This window comes from Colletotrichum truncatum, assembly GCF_014235925.2.
Source record: "Colletotrichum truncatum strain CMES1059 chromosome Unknown Contig_0008, whole genome shotgun sequence".
Classification (NCBI taxonomy): domain Eukaryota; kingdom Fungi; phylum Ascomycota; class Sordariomycetes; order Glomerellales; family Glomerellaceae; genus Colletotrichum; species Colletotrichum truncatum.
This window is the reverse complement of record NW_027222405.1, coordinates 3,288,666-3,305,788: the sequence shown is the minus strand read 5'-3', so window position 1 is coordinate 3,305,788 and position 17,123 is coordinate 3,288,666. Positions and strand designations below refer to the sequence as shown.

The window sequence follows — 17,123 nt, the reverse complement described above, 5'->3', positions numbered from 1 at the left end:
GGTAAACAATCTGCAAGGAACCAGTATAAAACGTAGAAGGAGCTTTCGAGACGTAAGGAAGAGCAAGAGAAAGGCGAATCCAAACATTCGGGTTATACTCTTATAAAGGAATAAACCTTGTACATGAGGGGGCGGAGGAAGAATCCATCGGAAGGGAGATTTTTCAGCTTTGCTCCCTTATCAAGTTATTAATACAGGAGAACCAGGTCTCGTGGTCGCCTGAAGTTGTCTAGTTTATGCTGGCAAGACGTAGACTGCGTCTTTTTTCTACAAAGTGGGAACAACAGGGGGCTTATTACCCTTCTATTGGTAGATCACAAAGTATTGTTTCTTATTCGGATGGAACAGGAATGATTCCAGCTTTATTATAGTAATGCAGCAGCAAGACATCCGTCTTTGCAATACGAAGTTACTTGCATCTCGCCTTGGGCTAATACTATATGAGAAAAGATGTTCTTATTGAGGCAGTAATAACATTTGCAGCTAGGGCAGAAGGTGATTTCAGCGGATGGAGCGAACACGCATTACTATTGCTAAGCTTTAATATTCCCATAGTCAAAGGAATATAATAGCTTTTTTGATCTCCAAAGACCTTAGAAATCCTTGAATCGACTCTAAGTTTTATCATGCCGCATCTTACAACACCAGTTTCCTCATTCAATGACACTCCTATTTCAATTCAGCCTGAATTGAGGCCGAGACAAATAGCCGGCAGGGAAGAGCAGACTTCTCCTTCAAACCACAGTCGCATGCTAGCACCGGGACCACCGCCTTCAGTCAATATTATGGTAAGGTCCCTTCAAACTCAATAAAATCACTATCAGGGCCCCTTTTGACACAGAGTTACTAGAGATCCCTCGACGAAGGATTAAAGGTTCCTTCGAATCGGAACCGAAATCTGCTGCCGACACCACCATCCTCGTTCGACAATATCCGAAGCCCGAATAGAATCGAATCTCCATTATCACCTAGATCAGTGTTAGTACAGACACCCTATAGCGAGGGGTTAAATACATCGCCTAGTAAAATTTCCCTTACGCCTAGGAAAAGCCGTGGAGGAAATAGGCAAGCCCATGCTAGTAGCAACCTTTGGGAGCAAAGTAATCGACCAACCCTACTTCCGTGGAACCCTAAGCCTATATCAAGTCTAAACACGCCCACTACCCTAGACATATCACAGCATAAGAGAGCTCAAGATAGCCAGCATATTCTTTCTGAAGCGCCAAGAACTCAAATACCGTCAGTTGCTATTCGCCAGTCTAATCCTATCCAGCAAAGGCATTTACCAATTCGTCCATCACTACCCAAGCTAAGCCAAAAAGCTAGCTATATTGAGCTACTAGACACACCCGAAGCATACCAAGCAAGGAAGAAGGAGATCGAACAGACAGTACAAGAAGCAGATCGCCGCTATATCCAGAAGAAGCTAGACTCTATGGATCGCACGTGGTGCCGACCAGTTTCCCGAAAAACGATTCTGGAAAAGACCAAGACGTTCCACGAAAGCATGCATGATGACTTTACACTCGAAATCGAATATTGTAGAGTATGTTACCAGCAAAAGCCTCCCAACTCACTAGTTAATTATACATGGGCCGAACTTGAGCCATTATACCTAAGGGTGGAGGACCAAATCCCTGTGTTAGACAGAGAACATTTCCTTTGTATGGAATGCTTTCCTAAGGAGCCAGAGGCAAACTTCGCTATTTGCACCCAGTGCAAGACCTCCTTACAGCATCAAAAACTGCCATACGCCTGCCAGGTGAATAATCTGTCTTTAGGCTGCATCCATCGGTATCCTCATGTTTTGAAAGATCTTTCACCACTTGAGGAGCGCCTTATTGGAATTTATACCCCCTGTGGTTAGATTACGAAGCTTACTATCGACGTCGAGAAGTCAACAAGTGGCCGCTACCGAAAACACAAGAGAGGCCATATTACTGTGTTCCCTAACGACGTTCAAGGCGTAGCAGCCAACATTCTACCTCATCCACTCGTAGAAGAGCGAGACAGGTTGCATGTATGCTTTGTAGGTCCTCGGACACCAGTACCATCCGATCTTGGCTTTATGTTATCAGTGAACCCCCAGAAGCTCAAGCGTGCGCTCGTTTGGCTTCGGGCGAACAACCCACTATACCGGGATATTAGTATTAGTGAGGATCATCTTAGGACCTGGGGGGAATGGTCTCCCGGAACTGAGGTACCCCAGGGACTTGTGGAGAGAATGGTAGCGTATGAGAAGCGTGCCGAAGACGAAATCCGTACAGGACACTATGTCCCTCCTGCCGAGCGAGGTCGCCCTGATGAACCTTTGCGTAATGCTCACGATGTTATTGCAAGTCTAGAAGATAGGGAAACCAATGCTGCGCACCTCGAAGCTGAAAGCAACGCTAGGCTAGGGGGAATCCATGCGGGTGATTGCGACCCATTTGATATGGACCCTCGTCGGATAGATGAAGAGCTGTCCGAGTTAACCTCAACTGGACTAATGGCTACTGAGGTATCTGGAGAGCATAGCCTACAAGAACGACTTAGGATTCTTCGAGAAGCAACAGTGAGAGGGCCCCAGCGTGGGAGAGGCCGAAAGCCAAAGGACGCAAACGGAGACAGCACCCTCCGATATAAGAATACAGAACCCTATCTAGTCAGTCGCAGAGGAGAGGAATTTGCTGATTCGAACGATCCCGATTTCTTCCCTAAGGCTTTCCCTTGTTTATTTCCATGGGGTCGAGGCGGCCCTAGGATATTACGTGAAGAAGAAAACGAAGATGATCAGGATGAACCGCAAGGTCCAGACATCCAAAGCAGTCATAAGCCGAACGGATTTTACCTTCGAACCTGGGCACGATTCTGCTTACAGAGGCATGGTTAGTAAAACTTCTGCTTTATAAATAGAAATAAGTAACTAAAGTAATAGTATAATAGGTGCTTACTTTGCTATACCCAAGCTTCCCTTTTTTAGTATTCAATATGCTTCTTCGATCAGAGAACCGACGGATTAGTTACTTGCGAATGAAGAGGTCTTCATTTGCCAAAGTCGAGCAAATCGTTACAAGACTTACTCCCGAGGAGATTGAAAGAGCAGAAGAAGAGTACCGCGAGACCCGGACGACTACTAACAGCAATATAGCATACTTAATCCGGGAGTTAAGCGCGTTTAGACATAGGCAGCATATGTCAAATGAGGAGCGTCTCTATTCTCGAAGGAAGATAAAGTCACTATGCCTCAAGTATGGAATGCCGTGTATATGGTATACAATCAACCCAAACGATCTAACAAACGAGATAAATATGAAACTAGCCGCCTTTCGGGTAGCACATGGCAAGGCGGCAGAGGAGCTGATGGAAAAGTTCCGGAAGCAGGTTGGACGCGTACAGCATGTTATCCGAGACGCAGTTAGTTCAGCAAAATTTTTTCATCGAGAGTTGGAGCTTTTCTTTCAACATTGTGTTTCTGTTAGCGAGGAATCAATGTTTGGCAAAGTCTCTTGCTATTTCGGCTGCGTCGAGACAAACGAGCGTGGGGCTCTTCACTTACACGGGCTCTTATGGTTAGACGCCAATCTCGGGCTACCTGATCTTTTTCATGATCTTGCCAAGCCGGATAACGCGGACTACGCAGTACAAGTGTGCCAATATATTGATTCAGTATTTAGTAAGGTAAGCATGTTTCTCTATTTTCTAAGTTTATCATGCTAAGTAAATGATATAGTGCTGCGACGAAGGCAAGGCACGACGATACCGCCGGTGGGAAAGCGTCTTTACTAATATTTAAACATCTTACGGAGGATATCAGCAGACTCGATGAAGCCCTTGATGCCGAAGCGAATTGGGTCGCCTACAGGTGCCAAATGCATAGCTGCGGTGCGACATGTACAAAGTATAGTTTCAAAGACAAAGGGAAGGCTGGGTCTCGGCATCCCTGTCGGTTTAAAGCACCATGGACACTGCGCCAGCGAACCGAGTTTACTACCGATGGCCTTCTGCATATCCGAAGAGATCACGAAAGAATCAACAGATACAGCCCAGGTTTAGCAGTAGCTATGCGTCATAATACGGATACTACATTCCTCCCGACTAACTCGGCTGGACTCTCCATGGTATACTATGCTACGAATTACTCAACAAAATTAGATACGCCGCTTTGGAAGAGAGCAGCGCTAGTCAAGGCTGTATTTGATGGGATGGCTGATCAGGGAGACGACTACGGACCGAATTGTGGAGACAGCGCGGCAAAGACAGCACAACGGAATAATAAGACACGGCAGTTTCTTGCTCGTACAGCAAATCAGATCTTTACAAGTCGAGAACTTTCGGCTGTAGAGGTTTGTAGTAATCTCCTCGGGTACAAGAATAGCTATTGCAGCGAAGCGAGTTGGATTAACGTCTATCTCAGTTCGCTTTACTGGGCTATTTTCCGGCGCTGGGAGGCCCTACGCAGAGCAGCAGGGCCGGAAGTGCAGCAGCGGGTAACCCCTGAAACGATTGGATTCGGCGCCGGTGGCATGACTTTGCCATACCTTGAGGCATATGCGCATCGCGGTCGCCTGTTAGAACAGCTTTGCTTTTACGAATACCTATGTATGGTTCGCGTACGGAGGGTCGGACGAAGGACCAGGATAAACTAGTCACGGTTTATACCGTTCGATTCTTTAATGACAGACCGGGAATCGTGGATACAAGAATTGCTCCCAAGGACACATCAAGCAATTCCAGTTGTTACCGGACATCTAAATCATGACGTACAAGGCACAGAAGAAGGGTATTACAAGAGGTAGGTATATATATATATATACCTCAGGCTATACAGTCGCTAACAGACAATAGGTCAGCAGTCCTGTTACTCGGCTTATTTGTGCCGTGGGAAACCTTTATGCAATCCACTAGTCCCGATCCAGGTGACATCTGGGAGAGATTATACACCGACATGCCAGGTCGGGTTAAGGCTGTGGTAAATAACATCCAACTTCTTCACAAGAGCGCAGAAGACGCAAAGAAAGACGCTAAGCTTTAGGCTAGCCGGAGCGAGGGCGATGAAGGATACGAATTTGATGTGCCTGAGGAGGGCTTAGACCTTTCAGAAGAATGGCACCCAGATAGGATAGACCTGCGGCACACCTTTCACGATGTAGTCTTCAGCCTACAGGACGGACCAGGAGTTACGAATGGTTCTCCAGGCATAAAAGAGTTGCTACAAACGCTGGATAACGCCGGGTTTTCTAGCATAGATGACGACTCTAGAATACAAAGCACCAACAGTCAACCACATATGCAAACAACACTACCAAAGCAACATTTAAAAATCACCAAAGCGGCGCAGGAAAGACTCCATAAAGAGCGAATGCTAGCCATCGAAGGGGATGAATCCGCCGAAAGACCCCTACATACCGGTGCCGAAACAGGCTTTGGCGACAACGATGCTAATATAGATTTCCCAGCCCAGCCAGCGATAGTTGGACTGAAACCTGCTTCAAACTGGATCGCAATTACGGCCGCTAATACGTTCACCCAGGCAGGGAAGATTATCGGTGCGGAGAGAACATTAAATCGCATGCAGGGAATAGCGCTTAGTCTCATCTGCGAGGCGCTCGACGAACGAACAAACGGCGCTGATCGGCAACACCTGCAATACGTTGGCGGGGGAGGCGGCACTGGAAAGTCGTGGCTTATCGATACCGTAAAAGAGGTTTTCGCAGCCAAAGGGGCGTCCAGCCGGCTTGTTATTACGGCAACGTCGGGAACGGCCGCAGCAGGTATCGGCGGTAATACAATTCATTCTGCTGTAGGGCTGGCATTTCGGGACGCCGATGGCGCTACCGTAGAACCAATGTTATCGAACAATCTAGAGAAAGCCAAAGAACGATGGCGCAGGCGGGATGCTCTGATAATCGACGAGGCCAGCATGCTCGGACTCCAAACATTATATAATATCGATCAAAAGCTCAGAATGTTAAGGGGCTTCCCAGAGAAGCCTTTTGGTGGCATTTCTGTCGTCGTGTTCACTGGAGACTTCTTACAGTTCCCGCCAGTTTTGCAGAAGAGCCTCCTTAGTACTACCGAACGAATTAGTATAGTGCTAGGAAATATAAGACCGGGAAGCAAAGCTATAGAGAGACGCTGGAAAGAGGCTAAAGCTAAAGAACTCTGGCAGGGGTTTACTAATGTTGTAGTACTCGACGAGCAAAAACGGGCTGAAGGGGACGCCTACCTGCTTGGTTTTCTTGAACGCCTGCGAGAGGGCAAGCAGACAAGAGAGGACGCCGCGAAGCTCGAAGCGCAATATAATAGCGAATCGAAATTCGATTTCACCAGCGGCAGGCGAGCTGTTATACCTCTAAACCGACACCGGTGGGATCTGACGTTGCATGCAGCCCTAGCATATAGCGTCGATACTGGTCGTAAGATATCGATATATCTTTCGAAGCACAAGTGGGAATCGCGGATACCTACAGCAGAGGAGAGAAAAGCAGCCATGCTATTAGGCGACGAGGGCAAGCTGAGCGCAGCTGGTATGTTCCCTTATGTCGAGGGTATGCCGGTGGTAATCAACGAGAACAAGTATATGGGTCTCAAGGTTGTCAACGGCGCAGAGTTTACAGCCGTAGGAATTCTTCATCCGCCCGGAGTAGAAGAGATCATCAAAAACGACAGGCTGTCCATATTTCTCGGACCGCCTAGTGGTATTATTCTCCAGTCCGAAGAAACGAACGGGTTAGCTTTCCCCCATCTGCCACCTAATACTGTAATGTTGCCAGCAGCCAATATTCGAGTACCAGAAAAGCACATCAAAATACTCCGGCCAGATCTGCAGAAAGCCAATGTAAAACTGGCGCTAGTCCGGACAGGGCTCCCATGCACACCAGGCTTCGCATTAACCGACTTTAAGGCACAGGGGCGGACACTCGAAAAGACACTGTTAGGGCTTTATGGGAGAACAGTGGGTAAGAATACGGGGGAGCTTGAAAGATGCGATGCAGTAAGCATGTATGTTCAGCTATCCCGCGTGCGGCGCTTTGAAGATATCGCTCTCATACAGCCGTTAAACGTAAAGCAGTTCCTAGAGGCGCGCATGCCGGAGGAGCTAGTCGAAGGAACCAAAAGACTAAGGATCCTCGCGGAAGCAACAGTCCGGGCGTTCGAGGCTAGGGAGAGAGATGAAGCATAGGAGGGCGGAATAGTAAATAGGGAGGTAAAACCATTAAGATGAAAGGACAGATTAGTAGTCTTGCCTTGGCGGTTCAGGCATGTCATAAATCGGGTTAACACTAGGTTATTATCGCGTATTGCTATCTTGTATAGTGCTGTTGGACTCATTGCTATGACCAGAAGGAGGGCATACAATAGGCGTAAAGTTAATATGTGCTAGACCCGGAGGAATCCTCCGTACCTCGAATGTCCGCTGGAAAGACAAGACTAAGGAAACCTCCGAAACCTGCTGGCCTAATAGCTGGCACTCGTTCGTTAAGTGAGCTATCGAGGCGTGGATTGCTTCTAACCGGGATGTAAGGTCTTTGTAATGAGTAACCAGCTCAGAAGCATCCATTCTGGCCAGTGTGGATGCACGCGAGGTAATACCAGGGTTACCGAGAGTCTCTAGTTCTATCTCCCATCGATCCAAGGCAGAGAAAGAGTCAGAGAGAGTACCTGGTGGCTGTCCGATCAAGCCCAAGGATACACCCGAACGTCTAGCGAAAGAAGCATCTAAAATAGTTAATAAAAGAGCAGGACGAAAGAGGACAAAAAACCTTACATACGGTGACTACAACGGGAACCAGTATTATTCCACCAACAGTTAGCACACCCACCATTCGTAGCCCGTAAACCCTCAGCGGACTGCATTACAATACATTGCTTCCACGGACCATTTGAACGGGCACATCGGTCGCATAGAGGTCGGCGCTCAACGCCGGTAGCCTGAACCAGGGCAGCAATGATGCGATAACCATGATCGAACGACAGCGTCTTGCCCTGTTTCCGGGGAGCAAGCTCCCGGGCTATTGGAGAGCAAGATAAAACTTCTATTGTTCGGCTGGTGCGCATAGAGGTGCTCACACCAAGTCGATCCAGCAGGTCACCGCCAGCTAGAGAAAGCATTAGTGACGTAGATATGAAGATGAACAACCAGAGGGGACTTGCTATCACAAAGCACAGGGGGGTTATGGGGCATAGACATAGAGGAGAAATACGATATTATGAAACCAGCAATAGGAAGGACAAGCAATAGATATTAATCAGATAGATAGGAAATCACGGAAGGTAACGATAGGGTGGTATTAGGATGGAAAGTTCGATGGGCGAGGTTGGGCCGGGCTAGGCCAGGGGTTGAAAAGACGGGAAAATGAGAGTGGTTGGCGGGAAATAAATGGAAGAAGACCGGCAAGACATTGGGTAAACGACGGGAAGACCCGAGGACGGCGAACATGAGAGGTGATTGGCCGGAACAGGGGTTAAACGAAGCTGATTGGTCGAACGAAGAATAACGAGCGCTGATTGGTGGCAGGGTCGCTACGACCAATCAGCATCGATTTTTGCTCTAGCCAATCACAGAACAGGAGACCAGGGGGGATCAAGGCACAGGATAGTTTTTTACGCCTTCGCGGATGGAGAAGTTAACCTTCCTAACGGAAGGCACAGGATAGTTTTTTACGCCTTCGCGGATGGAGAAGTTAACCTTCCTAACGGAAGGCATAATGTTGGTAACAATAGAATGCTCTCTCAGGTTTATAAAAGGTGAGCAATCACCCAAAACTCTCTGTAATCTTTCTTTTGGAGAAAATAAATCTGCTTCTTATGATCAATCTTTCGAATTCCTTCTCGAATTGACCGAAAACATTTTCCAAAGCATAAATCAACATCAATCATCATGGCTATTAGCGAGTGCCTTTGCGGTAACATCAAGGTCGAAATCTCGGGCCCTCCTGTTGCCGCAGTACGACTATCCCATTTCTCCTCTAAAGGTCTTGGAAATAACATGGTAACTGACATTGCAAACAGGCTGTTTGTCACTGCAGTGATTGTCGCAAAATATCCGGAAGTGCCTTTGGCTTTAACTGGGTTGTCTCGCAAAACGCCGTCAAAATTACAGGTGAACCCAAGACATTCAAGACCACTGCAAACAGTGGAAATCTAGTCACAAGTCACTTCTGTGGTAACTGTGGTGTAAATCTGTGGCGAGACGGCCCAGCAACCAAGGGACTCATGTACCTGAAGGCTGGTACTTTGAGTGACCACAAGGACCAGAACACTCCTCATCCTGTTGCTGAGATTTTTGTGTCTCGACGCTTGAACTGGGTATCTGCTGTCCCCAACGCCGGGCAAAAGATGGAGATGGAGTAAAGTCAGTCAATTGCACTTTCTCAACTCGAAAGAACTAATTGCCGTACAACTCAGGGGGAAACGAAGGAAGGTCCATCGAAGTGTACTTTAGATCTGTAGACACTGGCAGTTATTTTGGTAGCGCCAACAGAGCTGTGTAAAGTATCTTCTAATTTCTATTGGATCCTCGCAGCTATTATCACTCGACCCGTAAAAAAAAACCTGGCGTTGAAACCACTTAGTTCCAATCCTCGTGAGTGGCTTTGGGGATTCCAAATCGGTCACCAATAACTACCCAAGCAGCCACGAAAAGCAAGACCCTGAAAGATTTGACATCAGCCTTCTCACCAAACCCCCTGTTCAAAGCATCTTCCACCTTGCCATAATCCACAAACCCCAGATTCTCCACCTTCTCCTTTGTAAGTGTTTCCTGAAGCATTCTATGCAGTGGTCCATCTTTCGGCCAGACTATGGGTGCTGTGAAAGCATGTTTGCGCCTTTCGTATAGTTCTTTCAAAATAAATGGCTTCGCAGCTTCTCTAAGAATCCACTTCTCAGTGAGAGCTTGGGAAGCTACGCCAATACCTTCCCACCATGGACCTTGATGACGCTCCGGCGGAATCTTGTTCGGTGTATATGCTAGCTTCAAACTCGGAGGAATATTGTTGACGTATTCCGTCACATGGTGATCAAGAAACGGAGTGCGGGCTTCGACGCTGTGTGACATTTCTGTCAAATCGCCGAGACAGCTCAACAAGATGTTTGGAAGTGGGCCTTTGCTATAAATGTATTGTGCAGTGTGAAGCGGATGCCATTTCTCTTGCATCTTTTGTCGTATAACCGGTTTGAACGATTTGACGACGACGTCTTTGCAATCAAGGTTGGCCCATCGCTCACTATCTCGTACCCATGGTGCAAACAGTCCTGAATTCGGATGCCAAGCCAGGATACACGGTGGGAGGATTGAGTTGTTGACCTGTTTCATTGCTGGTGTTGACTCCCACCCGTGCTCAAAAGCTCCAGCTCGCGGAATGAGGAACTTAATGTCTCGTTCAGTTGCCTTTTGCATATTGTTTCGAAGTTCAGGATCGGTGACAAGGGGAGACTCTGGCATAGATAAGTCCGGTTCACGCAGGAGATCTGGCGGGAAAAAGGGGTATCCAGCGAAGTGCTCATCCGCACCCTCGCCAGTGAGAACAACTTTGACTCCTTTTTGATTAGGAAGAGACGATAAGCAGTACTTTCCCACAGAATTGAGATCGAAGTGGTGATGCTCGCAATGGTATGCACAGTTTGCGAAGTTATTAGCAAGTTCATCTTCGTTGATCTGCATCTTTGAAATCTGCACCCCAAGATGCTCCGCTGTTCGTTCCGCAATGTCTGTCATGTATTTGTTAGTGTGAGATGAGAATGCAGGTTTCATCCACTAACCAGATTCGTCGAAACCTGATTCTTTGGGAAACTCAATCGTAAAGCAGCTGACGCGACTCGCGGCATCCTGGTTGCCAATCTTTATGCCCTCTTCTCTTACCAGATGCGTGACAATGCCAGCGATCAGAGACGAGTCGATGCCACCCGAGAGGTAGATCCCAATAGGGACATCCGCACGAAGTCTCAGGCGGATAGCCTCAATCAATCTCTCTCGAAGACCATGAACCATTTCATCTGTACTGCGTGTTTCAATCTCTGTCTATTTATCTGTCAGGAATATTTCGGCAATAGGCAAATAAGTCTACTTACCTTGTCTTTGAAATCGGCGTCCCAATACTGGTGAATCTGCATCACACCTTGCTTGGAAATTTCCATCCAGTGCCCAGGGGGTACTTTCTTGACACCTTTGAATAACGAGCGACCGTCTTGCATCCACCCACCATCTACGATGGCGCCCACATCCCATTGCGGTTTCAATCCAAGAGGCAACAGAGCTTTGACCTCTGGTGCAACAATAAGCCTGCTGGTTCCATCTTCTTGGTGAACAATCGTCCATAACAGTGGCTTTATGCCGAATCTGTCCCGACCCAAAATGACTTTGCCAGTGTTTTCATCATAAAGCACAAATGCAAACTCGCCTCGTAGATGCTCGAAAAATCTAGGGGCGCCATATGCTTTATACAGAGCAAGAACCACTTCACTGTCACTACTTCCCTTAAACTTGTACCCTTGACTCTGACATTCATGGCGGATTCTGTCATGATCATAGATCTCACCGTTGACCACAGCATGGATCGTTCCATCGTCACTATGAATAGGTTGGTTACCATCAGATGTCAAATCATTGATCGACAGTCGGCAATGACCGAGGCCTGGTATATGTGAGATATTGGAATAATTAGAGAAAGTAATCATTTCACTACTAACCAACAAACTGATCTTTACTGATCCATGTCCCTTGTGCATCTGGGCCTCTGTGACTAATCGCTTGGAGGCTCTTTTTCAGCTGAGCCGTCAGATCCTGAGCAACACTACTTGGACTGTTGCCCTGAACACCCTCTTTTTTATCGGTTCCATTAGCATACCCATTTAGTGCTTCGGTATGAAAATGCTGCCCCTGCTTAAGGGATATACAGGCCGAGATCCCACACATCTTGCGTTTTATCTGAATAGTGATGGAGTGGAAAGGGGGCCAGGTAAGTTGGAGGGTCTCAGCTTCGGTTCTGTGCGCCTTTGAATGATAGACCGTCTCGACACTGATTACCAGAATCCGCTAGCAATATATGAATGACATTTACCCCGAGACTGTTAATTTCCATCATACTAAGAGTTTGGGCATATGACGATGAATGTAGGGCGGACCTTGCCCGATATGGTTTCGCTTAATCGGGCCGTGCCCGAAAAGGGAATGCCCGGCGCATTCGGAGGATTATGTTCACACTCTAATTGCCAGACAGATAAGATGCGACAATCCCTACTTCTTTGCAATCTACATGTGGACTAAAAGGCAGTACCCTGATGTTAACATAATTCTGTTTCGCTACGCCTATTCAATTTCCAACAGAGCAGGTGGTGTTAGATGACCGTTAGGAAAGAGAGAAATACAAGTTAAATGATGCACTACGTGAGACTGTGAGTGGTGATGAACTTAAATTCACCATGCTCGATGTGAATATTATGGATGAGATTGTTCAAGTGTTCATTTCATTTAATCTAGCCTATTGCGCAACTGCAAGATGGGAAGGAGGACTTTTGAGTCCTTAAGGCAATCTTTGTGGTCCTACTAAAGGTAGCCAGGCGATGGAACTTACAGGTCTGTAGTCGTGATACAGAAACCTTGGGTTGGGAGATAATGTCAGATTCAATGCAGCAAAAGACGGAGATCTTCAACTCCTGATGGAGACAAAAACAAACTGGAAGCGGGATTGTCGATCCTTGTCTTAATGACATATAATACTATGGATGATATTGCTTAAAATACCAGGTCCATGCTTGAGCGCTATGCAAACTACCTACGTAAGTTCATTATCCTAGGCAGCCTGTAGCATGGCAAGAACACCAGCCCAGGTCTCACGAACAGTAGCTTGAATCTGGCTGGCGGGGAGGGAGAAGCCGTAAGTACCCCGATCACGAAGTTCGAGAGTGTAGGTGTATGTAGATTTGGCAACACCGTGAATGTAGTCAGTACTGTCTCCAGTAGTGGCATATAGAGCGCGGCAAGCATTTCCGATGGTGTAACTGGTTCCGGAAACGCCGCGGATACCTGTGGCGCCGCGCTGAGCCATGGTTCTCAGAGCAGCGTCGTCAGGAGCCACGTAATTACAGTCGTATCCGAAAGCTTTCAGGATGAGAATCAGCCAAGGTTTCGACTCTGTTCAGGAAATATACTTACGCCACAGAATGTACTGTCCGTAGGAGTGAAAGTCGATGTAGAATCGAATGCCCTTGCTGGCGCTAAGAGTATCGACTTGCGCTTTCAAGCCCCGAATCTCGGGGGCGTCTCCGGCTGCAGCTCCCTTGTAGGTCTCAGAACAAGGGTTGGTCGAGGCGCCACCAGTGACCTCCCATTTGTATGGCCAGTTCCGGTTGGGGTCACGGCCGACGCAGGTAGAACCAGATTGAGTTTGGCGGGTCTTTCGCCACAGGCGGTCAGTTGTCTGGGTGTAAACGAAGCCATCTGGGTTCGCCACAGGTGTGATGTAGCTGGGTGAAGCAGTCAGGAATTTGTAACAAGACACGTAGCATGGCATCCACCAGACAACAATGGACTTACAAGTCAAACTTGTCGACAAGTGCCTTTACGGCAGAGTCAGTGGCGTACTTTGTGAGAAGCTGGTATGCCATGTACTCGGTGACCTTGGGCTTTTGTTAGTCAAATAAAGCATTATCGAAGCAAAGCGTACTAACCATGGTGCTGATCCACTCGCGGGCGTGGACTGTACCGTGGAAGATGACGGCAGGCTTGGAACCTTTGCCTCCACTTCCCCAGATATGGATACCTGTCAAGGCGCGACCCTGGAATGAAGTACCGGCTGTAACAATTTCTGATTGACTGGGAAAGCTGCTTTGCAGGTCTTTGAGAAACTGAAGGTGATCGGCGTAGCTGTGGTAAGCCGTGAACCAAGTCTCACTAGGTACTACCCAAGACAGATTGTTTAGCTACGTTTTAGGCCCACAAAAGCTCAACTGCAAAAAGATAAGAGCTTACCGGCATAGACAGTGGAGGTATCCTCCTCGCCAAAAGCGGCACCGACATCATCCACCAGAACAGTGGTGTTCACAGCCAACTGCGAAATGGCGTCAACATTATCGGGTGAAACGACAACATCGAGCGTTTCCTTGGAGCCCGGGTTGAGGATAGTTGCGGCCAGCTCATTGATCTGATCGGCAAGGCCCTCCGAGTTCTCAGGCAGAATCACGCGCAGGCCCTTGAATCCATTGTAGTCGACCTTGTTCGATTTCGGTACAACTGTGGCCAAGACCAGCGGCAACAGGCCTGCAGTTGATAGGATAGAGGCTTTCATGGTGAATGAAGGGTGTATGGCGTTCGCTTTCACCAAGGCCCAATTTTCAAGTCCGATCAAAAAGTTCAGGGCCTCGACATTCAGGCTTGGCACCAAGAACGAGAGAAGCCTTGGCGAGAAACACAGCACCGAGGTGCATCTATTTTATAAGCGCTGAGGGGTTAAGTGCTAGCACAGAATGTCTCTTTGTGCTTTGCAATCACAAGCAACTCCTAAAAAGAAAGTACCTTGTTGAATGGCGGAACAATAAGCGAAAGTGGTAGGTGATATTCTGGCTGGGGCTGGAGTGGCCAGCTGAATGTAACTTCAACTGCTGCCAAGACACATATCGCATGTCTGGGCGGCAGACCTTGCCGAAATAGGAAGTTCTGTACCTCTTGTCTCGGCAGTGATCAAGCGATTAGGTAGGTGATCATAATTGCCAGGTCATTAATATTGACATGGCAGAAAGATATATGGAAGGCGCATATTTCTGGAGGGTCCAGTAAGGCGCTGAGAGCCATGATTTGAAAGTGACCAAATGAATGTATTAGACAGATGATGCAGTGTTTTGCATGGGGCACCAAAGACGCCTTCCGAATTGCGCAGATTGAGGTGTTGCGACATCACTCTGGGAAGACGCAATTCTCAAACGATGCAGAATTGCAACTATTTTATCAAAAAGATTATCTCATATATGCGCGAAGGTACATGTGTGTTTCCCCTTGACTGCGTGATCGGATCGTCTCACTGCATACTCGCGAATTACTCAGAAGTACCCCATACGTCTAGCTATAAGCAGAGACAAGAGGGCAAACAGAATTATTCCACTCATAATACCAAAAAAGGCATTCAAGTTCTCATCGCCGCCCCATGGCACCTTGACATTCATCCCGAAAAGACCGCAGATAATGTTCAGAGGAACAATGATGGTTGCAATGACGGTAACTCGACTGAGGAAATCATTAGTTCGGTTGCCCATGTCAATATTGTCGATCGAAAGCTGTGCAAGATAATTGCTATGCGAGCGTGACAGCATGGTATCGAAATGGACGAGATTATTTGTCATTGTCACTGCGTGGTCTTGAATGTCGCTGAGATATAGGGCAATATCCATTCGCGGTGTAACGTCATAGTCTTCTGTGCATCGTTTGGTGAAGGCTCGTAGAACGTCTGCCTTACCACCAAGGAGCCGCATAAGACTCATTACGTTCTTTCGGGTGAGTCCGATTTTTCTCAAGAAGGCCTGGTTGTCCTCTGGCCGAGTGATGAATACCTGGTCGTCGATGGCATCCGCGTCATGTTCGATTTGGTTGATACCAGGCCCGAAAGAGTCGACAATATCGTCGCTGAACTTGTGTTAGTCTTGATTCTTGGTTGATGTGGCTTCGGAAATGAGCCTGTCACTTACATCAACGCATAACAGATCCAATCGCTGCTGAGTGACATGTGATCCTTCAACTGTGAGATACGGAACCGTACTCGAGAGGCATGCGAGTTTGGGGTGAAACTGAAGCTGAGTATGCCCTCACGGAATACGACAACGTAAACGTTGAAAGGCTGATACTCAATTCCATCAGGTTCATCCACAGCGACAAAAGACCTGAAGCAAGCGAAGTAATAAGATGGAAATAACTCGATCTTCTCGCGGCTTTCTTGATGGATGATATCCTCGATAGTGAGCGGGTGGATACCAAAGGCCTTGCAAATAGTCCAGACCTCTCCTCCTCTTGGGCTGTTCATGTTGAGCCACCAACCACCGTCTGGTTCATCCGAGAAGTCAAACAGAGATCGGACGTTCTCGCCGGGGAGGATAAGGTCCCTGAACTCAGCAGCATGAATCGTAGACTCCAGCGCTGAGGAAAAGAAGTTGAACCGGCTCTGTTCAGGATGCTGTTCATTGATGCGAATGCGGCTGCTGTGAGCGTCTTGTTCTTTCTCCTGCGAAATAGAAACGTTGTCGCTCACGAAGTTGATGAAGTCGCCGTCGGAGGTAAACATCGGCGCATTGTTCGGCATAGCGCTGTCGGGAAGGTTTGTCAGGTCGGGATTGGGAACTCTTCTTCCATCTCGACTATCCATCAAAGTCTCGAGGTAGTCGAAATCGATGTAAAGTTTCTCCTTGTGATGTCCCTGAGGTGTCGCATGAGAAACCTCATTGTCATTCGTTGCCAAACCTAGCGAGCTGCGCCGGCCACATTTATCATGAGATTGGCTTCGGCCGCTCCGGTTGCTGCCGTGGGGCTTCTCGGCAACGCATTCGGCTTCGTTCCCATCCTCGCCATCACTTTCTGGTTGCTGTTCCTGTCCACGGCGCCGGGCCTTCGCAAAGGCCTTGACCGAATTCGGCGGCGAAACCGTCCGACGTGTTGAATCGTAGGTCGGACGACGGGTGAGAGGTTGCATGCTTGGTGAACCGAGAAAAGTGTCCAAGCCGTCTTCTCGCACCGCAGCACGGTCGATGCTTCTGCCACGAGAATGTGCCATGGCAACTGCTTGTTGTGCGCTCAGGTTGGTCAAGGGAGCTGAAGTGTCAGTGCCTCGGACACCCTTGGCTTGCTCCTCGATTGGCATGTTTGTGTGTTTACTGGATTCGAGTTCTTTGCTGGGACTTAGACTAGAGAAGATGAGGTGGCAAGCATTCTATTAGGATAATTGTGATGCTGGGAGTTGATCGACGTCCGGTCTGGGGAATTTTCAAAAGACCTCAAGGGGGTTTCTGAAAAACTTTTGCCATAATCGGGAATTGCTTGTCTATCACACGACTGAAGACTGCTGATATTGAGTGCTGATAATTTCTTCATTTACTGTCGCAATATTTTTTGTCTCGTTGTCTCGAAGACGAGTCTGCGATCGTTCAGTCAGGTAACGTAT

General features: G+C 47.8%; 6 protein-coding genes across 6 annotated transcripts; 2 read left to right on the top strand and 4 right to left on the bottom strand.

Annotated features, from left to right (window-relative positions):
- Nucleotides 1–4,737: 4,737 nt before the first annotated feature.
- On the top strand, nucleotides 4,738–7,165 carry CTRU02_212384 (DNA repair and recombination protein; the record flags this gene model as incomplete). The annotated part of the gene is made up of 3 exons (XM_070205828.1): nucleotides 4,738–4,774; nucleotides 4,836–4,951; nucleotides 5,015–7,165. 3 exons carry the CDS (start codon nucleotides 4,738–4,740, stop codon nucleotides 7,163–7,165), a joined length of 2,304 nt encoding a protein of 767 aa, XP_070060641.1.
- A 108-nt stretch (nucleotides 7,166–7,273) lies between these two features.
- Nucleotides 7,274–7,808, bottom strand: CTRU02_212383 (uncharacterized protein; the record flags this gene model as incomplete). Its single annotated transcript, XM_070205827.1, has 2 exons — nucleotides 7,274–7,701; nucleotides 7,751–7,808. The coding sequence occupies 2 exons, from the start codon at nucleotides 7,806–7,808 to the stop codon at nucleotides 7,274–7,276; spliced, it is 486 nt and encodes a 161-aa protein (XP_070060640.1).
- Nucleotides 7,809–8,863: 1,055 nt separating this feature from the next.
- On the top strand, nucleotides 8,864–9,336 carry CTRU02_212382 (uncharacterized protein; the record flags this gene model as incomplete). The annotated part of the gene is made up of 2 exons (XM_036726986.1): nucleotides 8,864–8,929; nucleotides 8,992–9,336. 2 exons carry the CDS (start codon nucleotides 8,864–8,866, stop codon nucleotides 9,334–9,336), a joined length of 411 nt encoding a protein of 136 aa, XP_036581230.1.
- Nucleotides 9,337–9,553: 217 nt separating this feature from the next.
- CTRU02_212381 (asparagine synthase) lies at nucleotides 9,554–11,899 on the bottom strand (the record flags this gene model as incomplete). Its single annotated transcript, XM_036726987.1, has 4 exons — nucleotides 9,554–10,695; nucleotides 10,747–11,005; nucleotides 11,056–11,618; nucleotides 11,674–11,899. 4 exons carry the CDS (start codon nucleotides 11,897–11,899, stop codon nucleotides 9,554–9,556), a joined length of 2,190 nt encoding a protein of 729 aa, XP_036581231.1.
- Nucleotides 11,900–12,776: 877 nt separating this feature from the next.
- CTRU02_212380 (zinc carboxypeptidase a) lies at nucleotides 12,777–14,270 on the bottom strand (the record flags this gene model as incomplete). The annotated part of the gene is made up of 5 exons (XM_036726988.1): nucleotides 12,777–13,084; nucleotides 13,139–13,449; nucleotides 13,520–13,602; nucleotides 13,654–13,883; nucleotides 13,955–14,270. 5 exons carry the CDS (start codon nucleotides 14,268–14,270, stop codon nucleotides 12,777–12,779), a joined length of 1,248 nt encoding a protein of 415 aa, XP_036581232.1.
- Nucleotides 14,271–15,018: 748 nt separating this feature from the next.
- Nucleotides 15,019–16,823, bottom strand: CTRU02_212379 (putative CorA family metal ion transporter; the record flags this gene model as incomplete). The annotated part of the gene is made up of 2 exons (XM_036726989.1): nucleotides 15,019–15,598; nucleotides 15,661–16,823. 2 exons carry the CDS (start codon nucleotides 16,821–16,823, stop codon nucleotides 15,019–15,021), a joined length of 1,743 nt encoding a protein of 580 aa, XP_036581233.1.
- Between the last annotated feature and the right edge of the window lie 300 nt (nucleotides 16,824–17,123).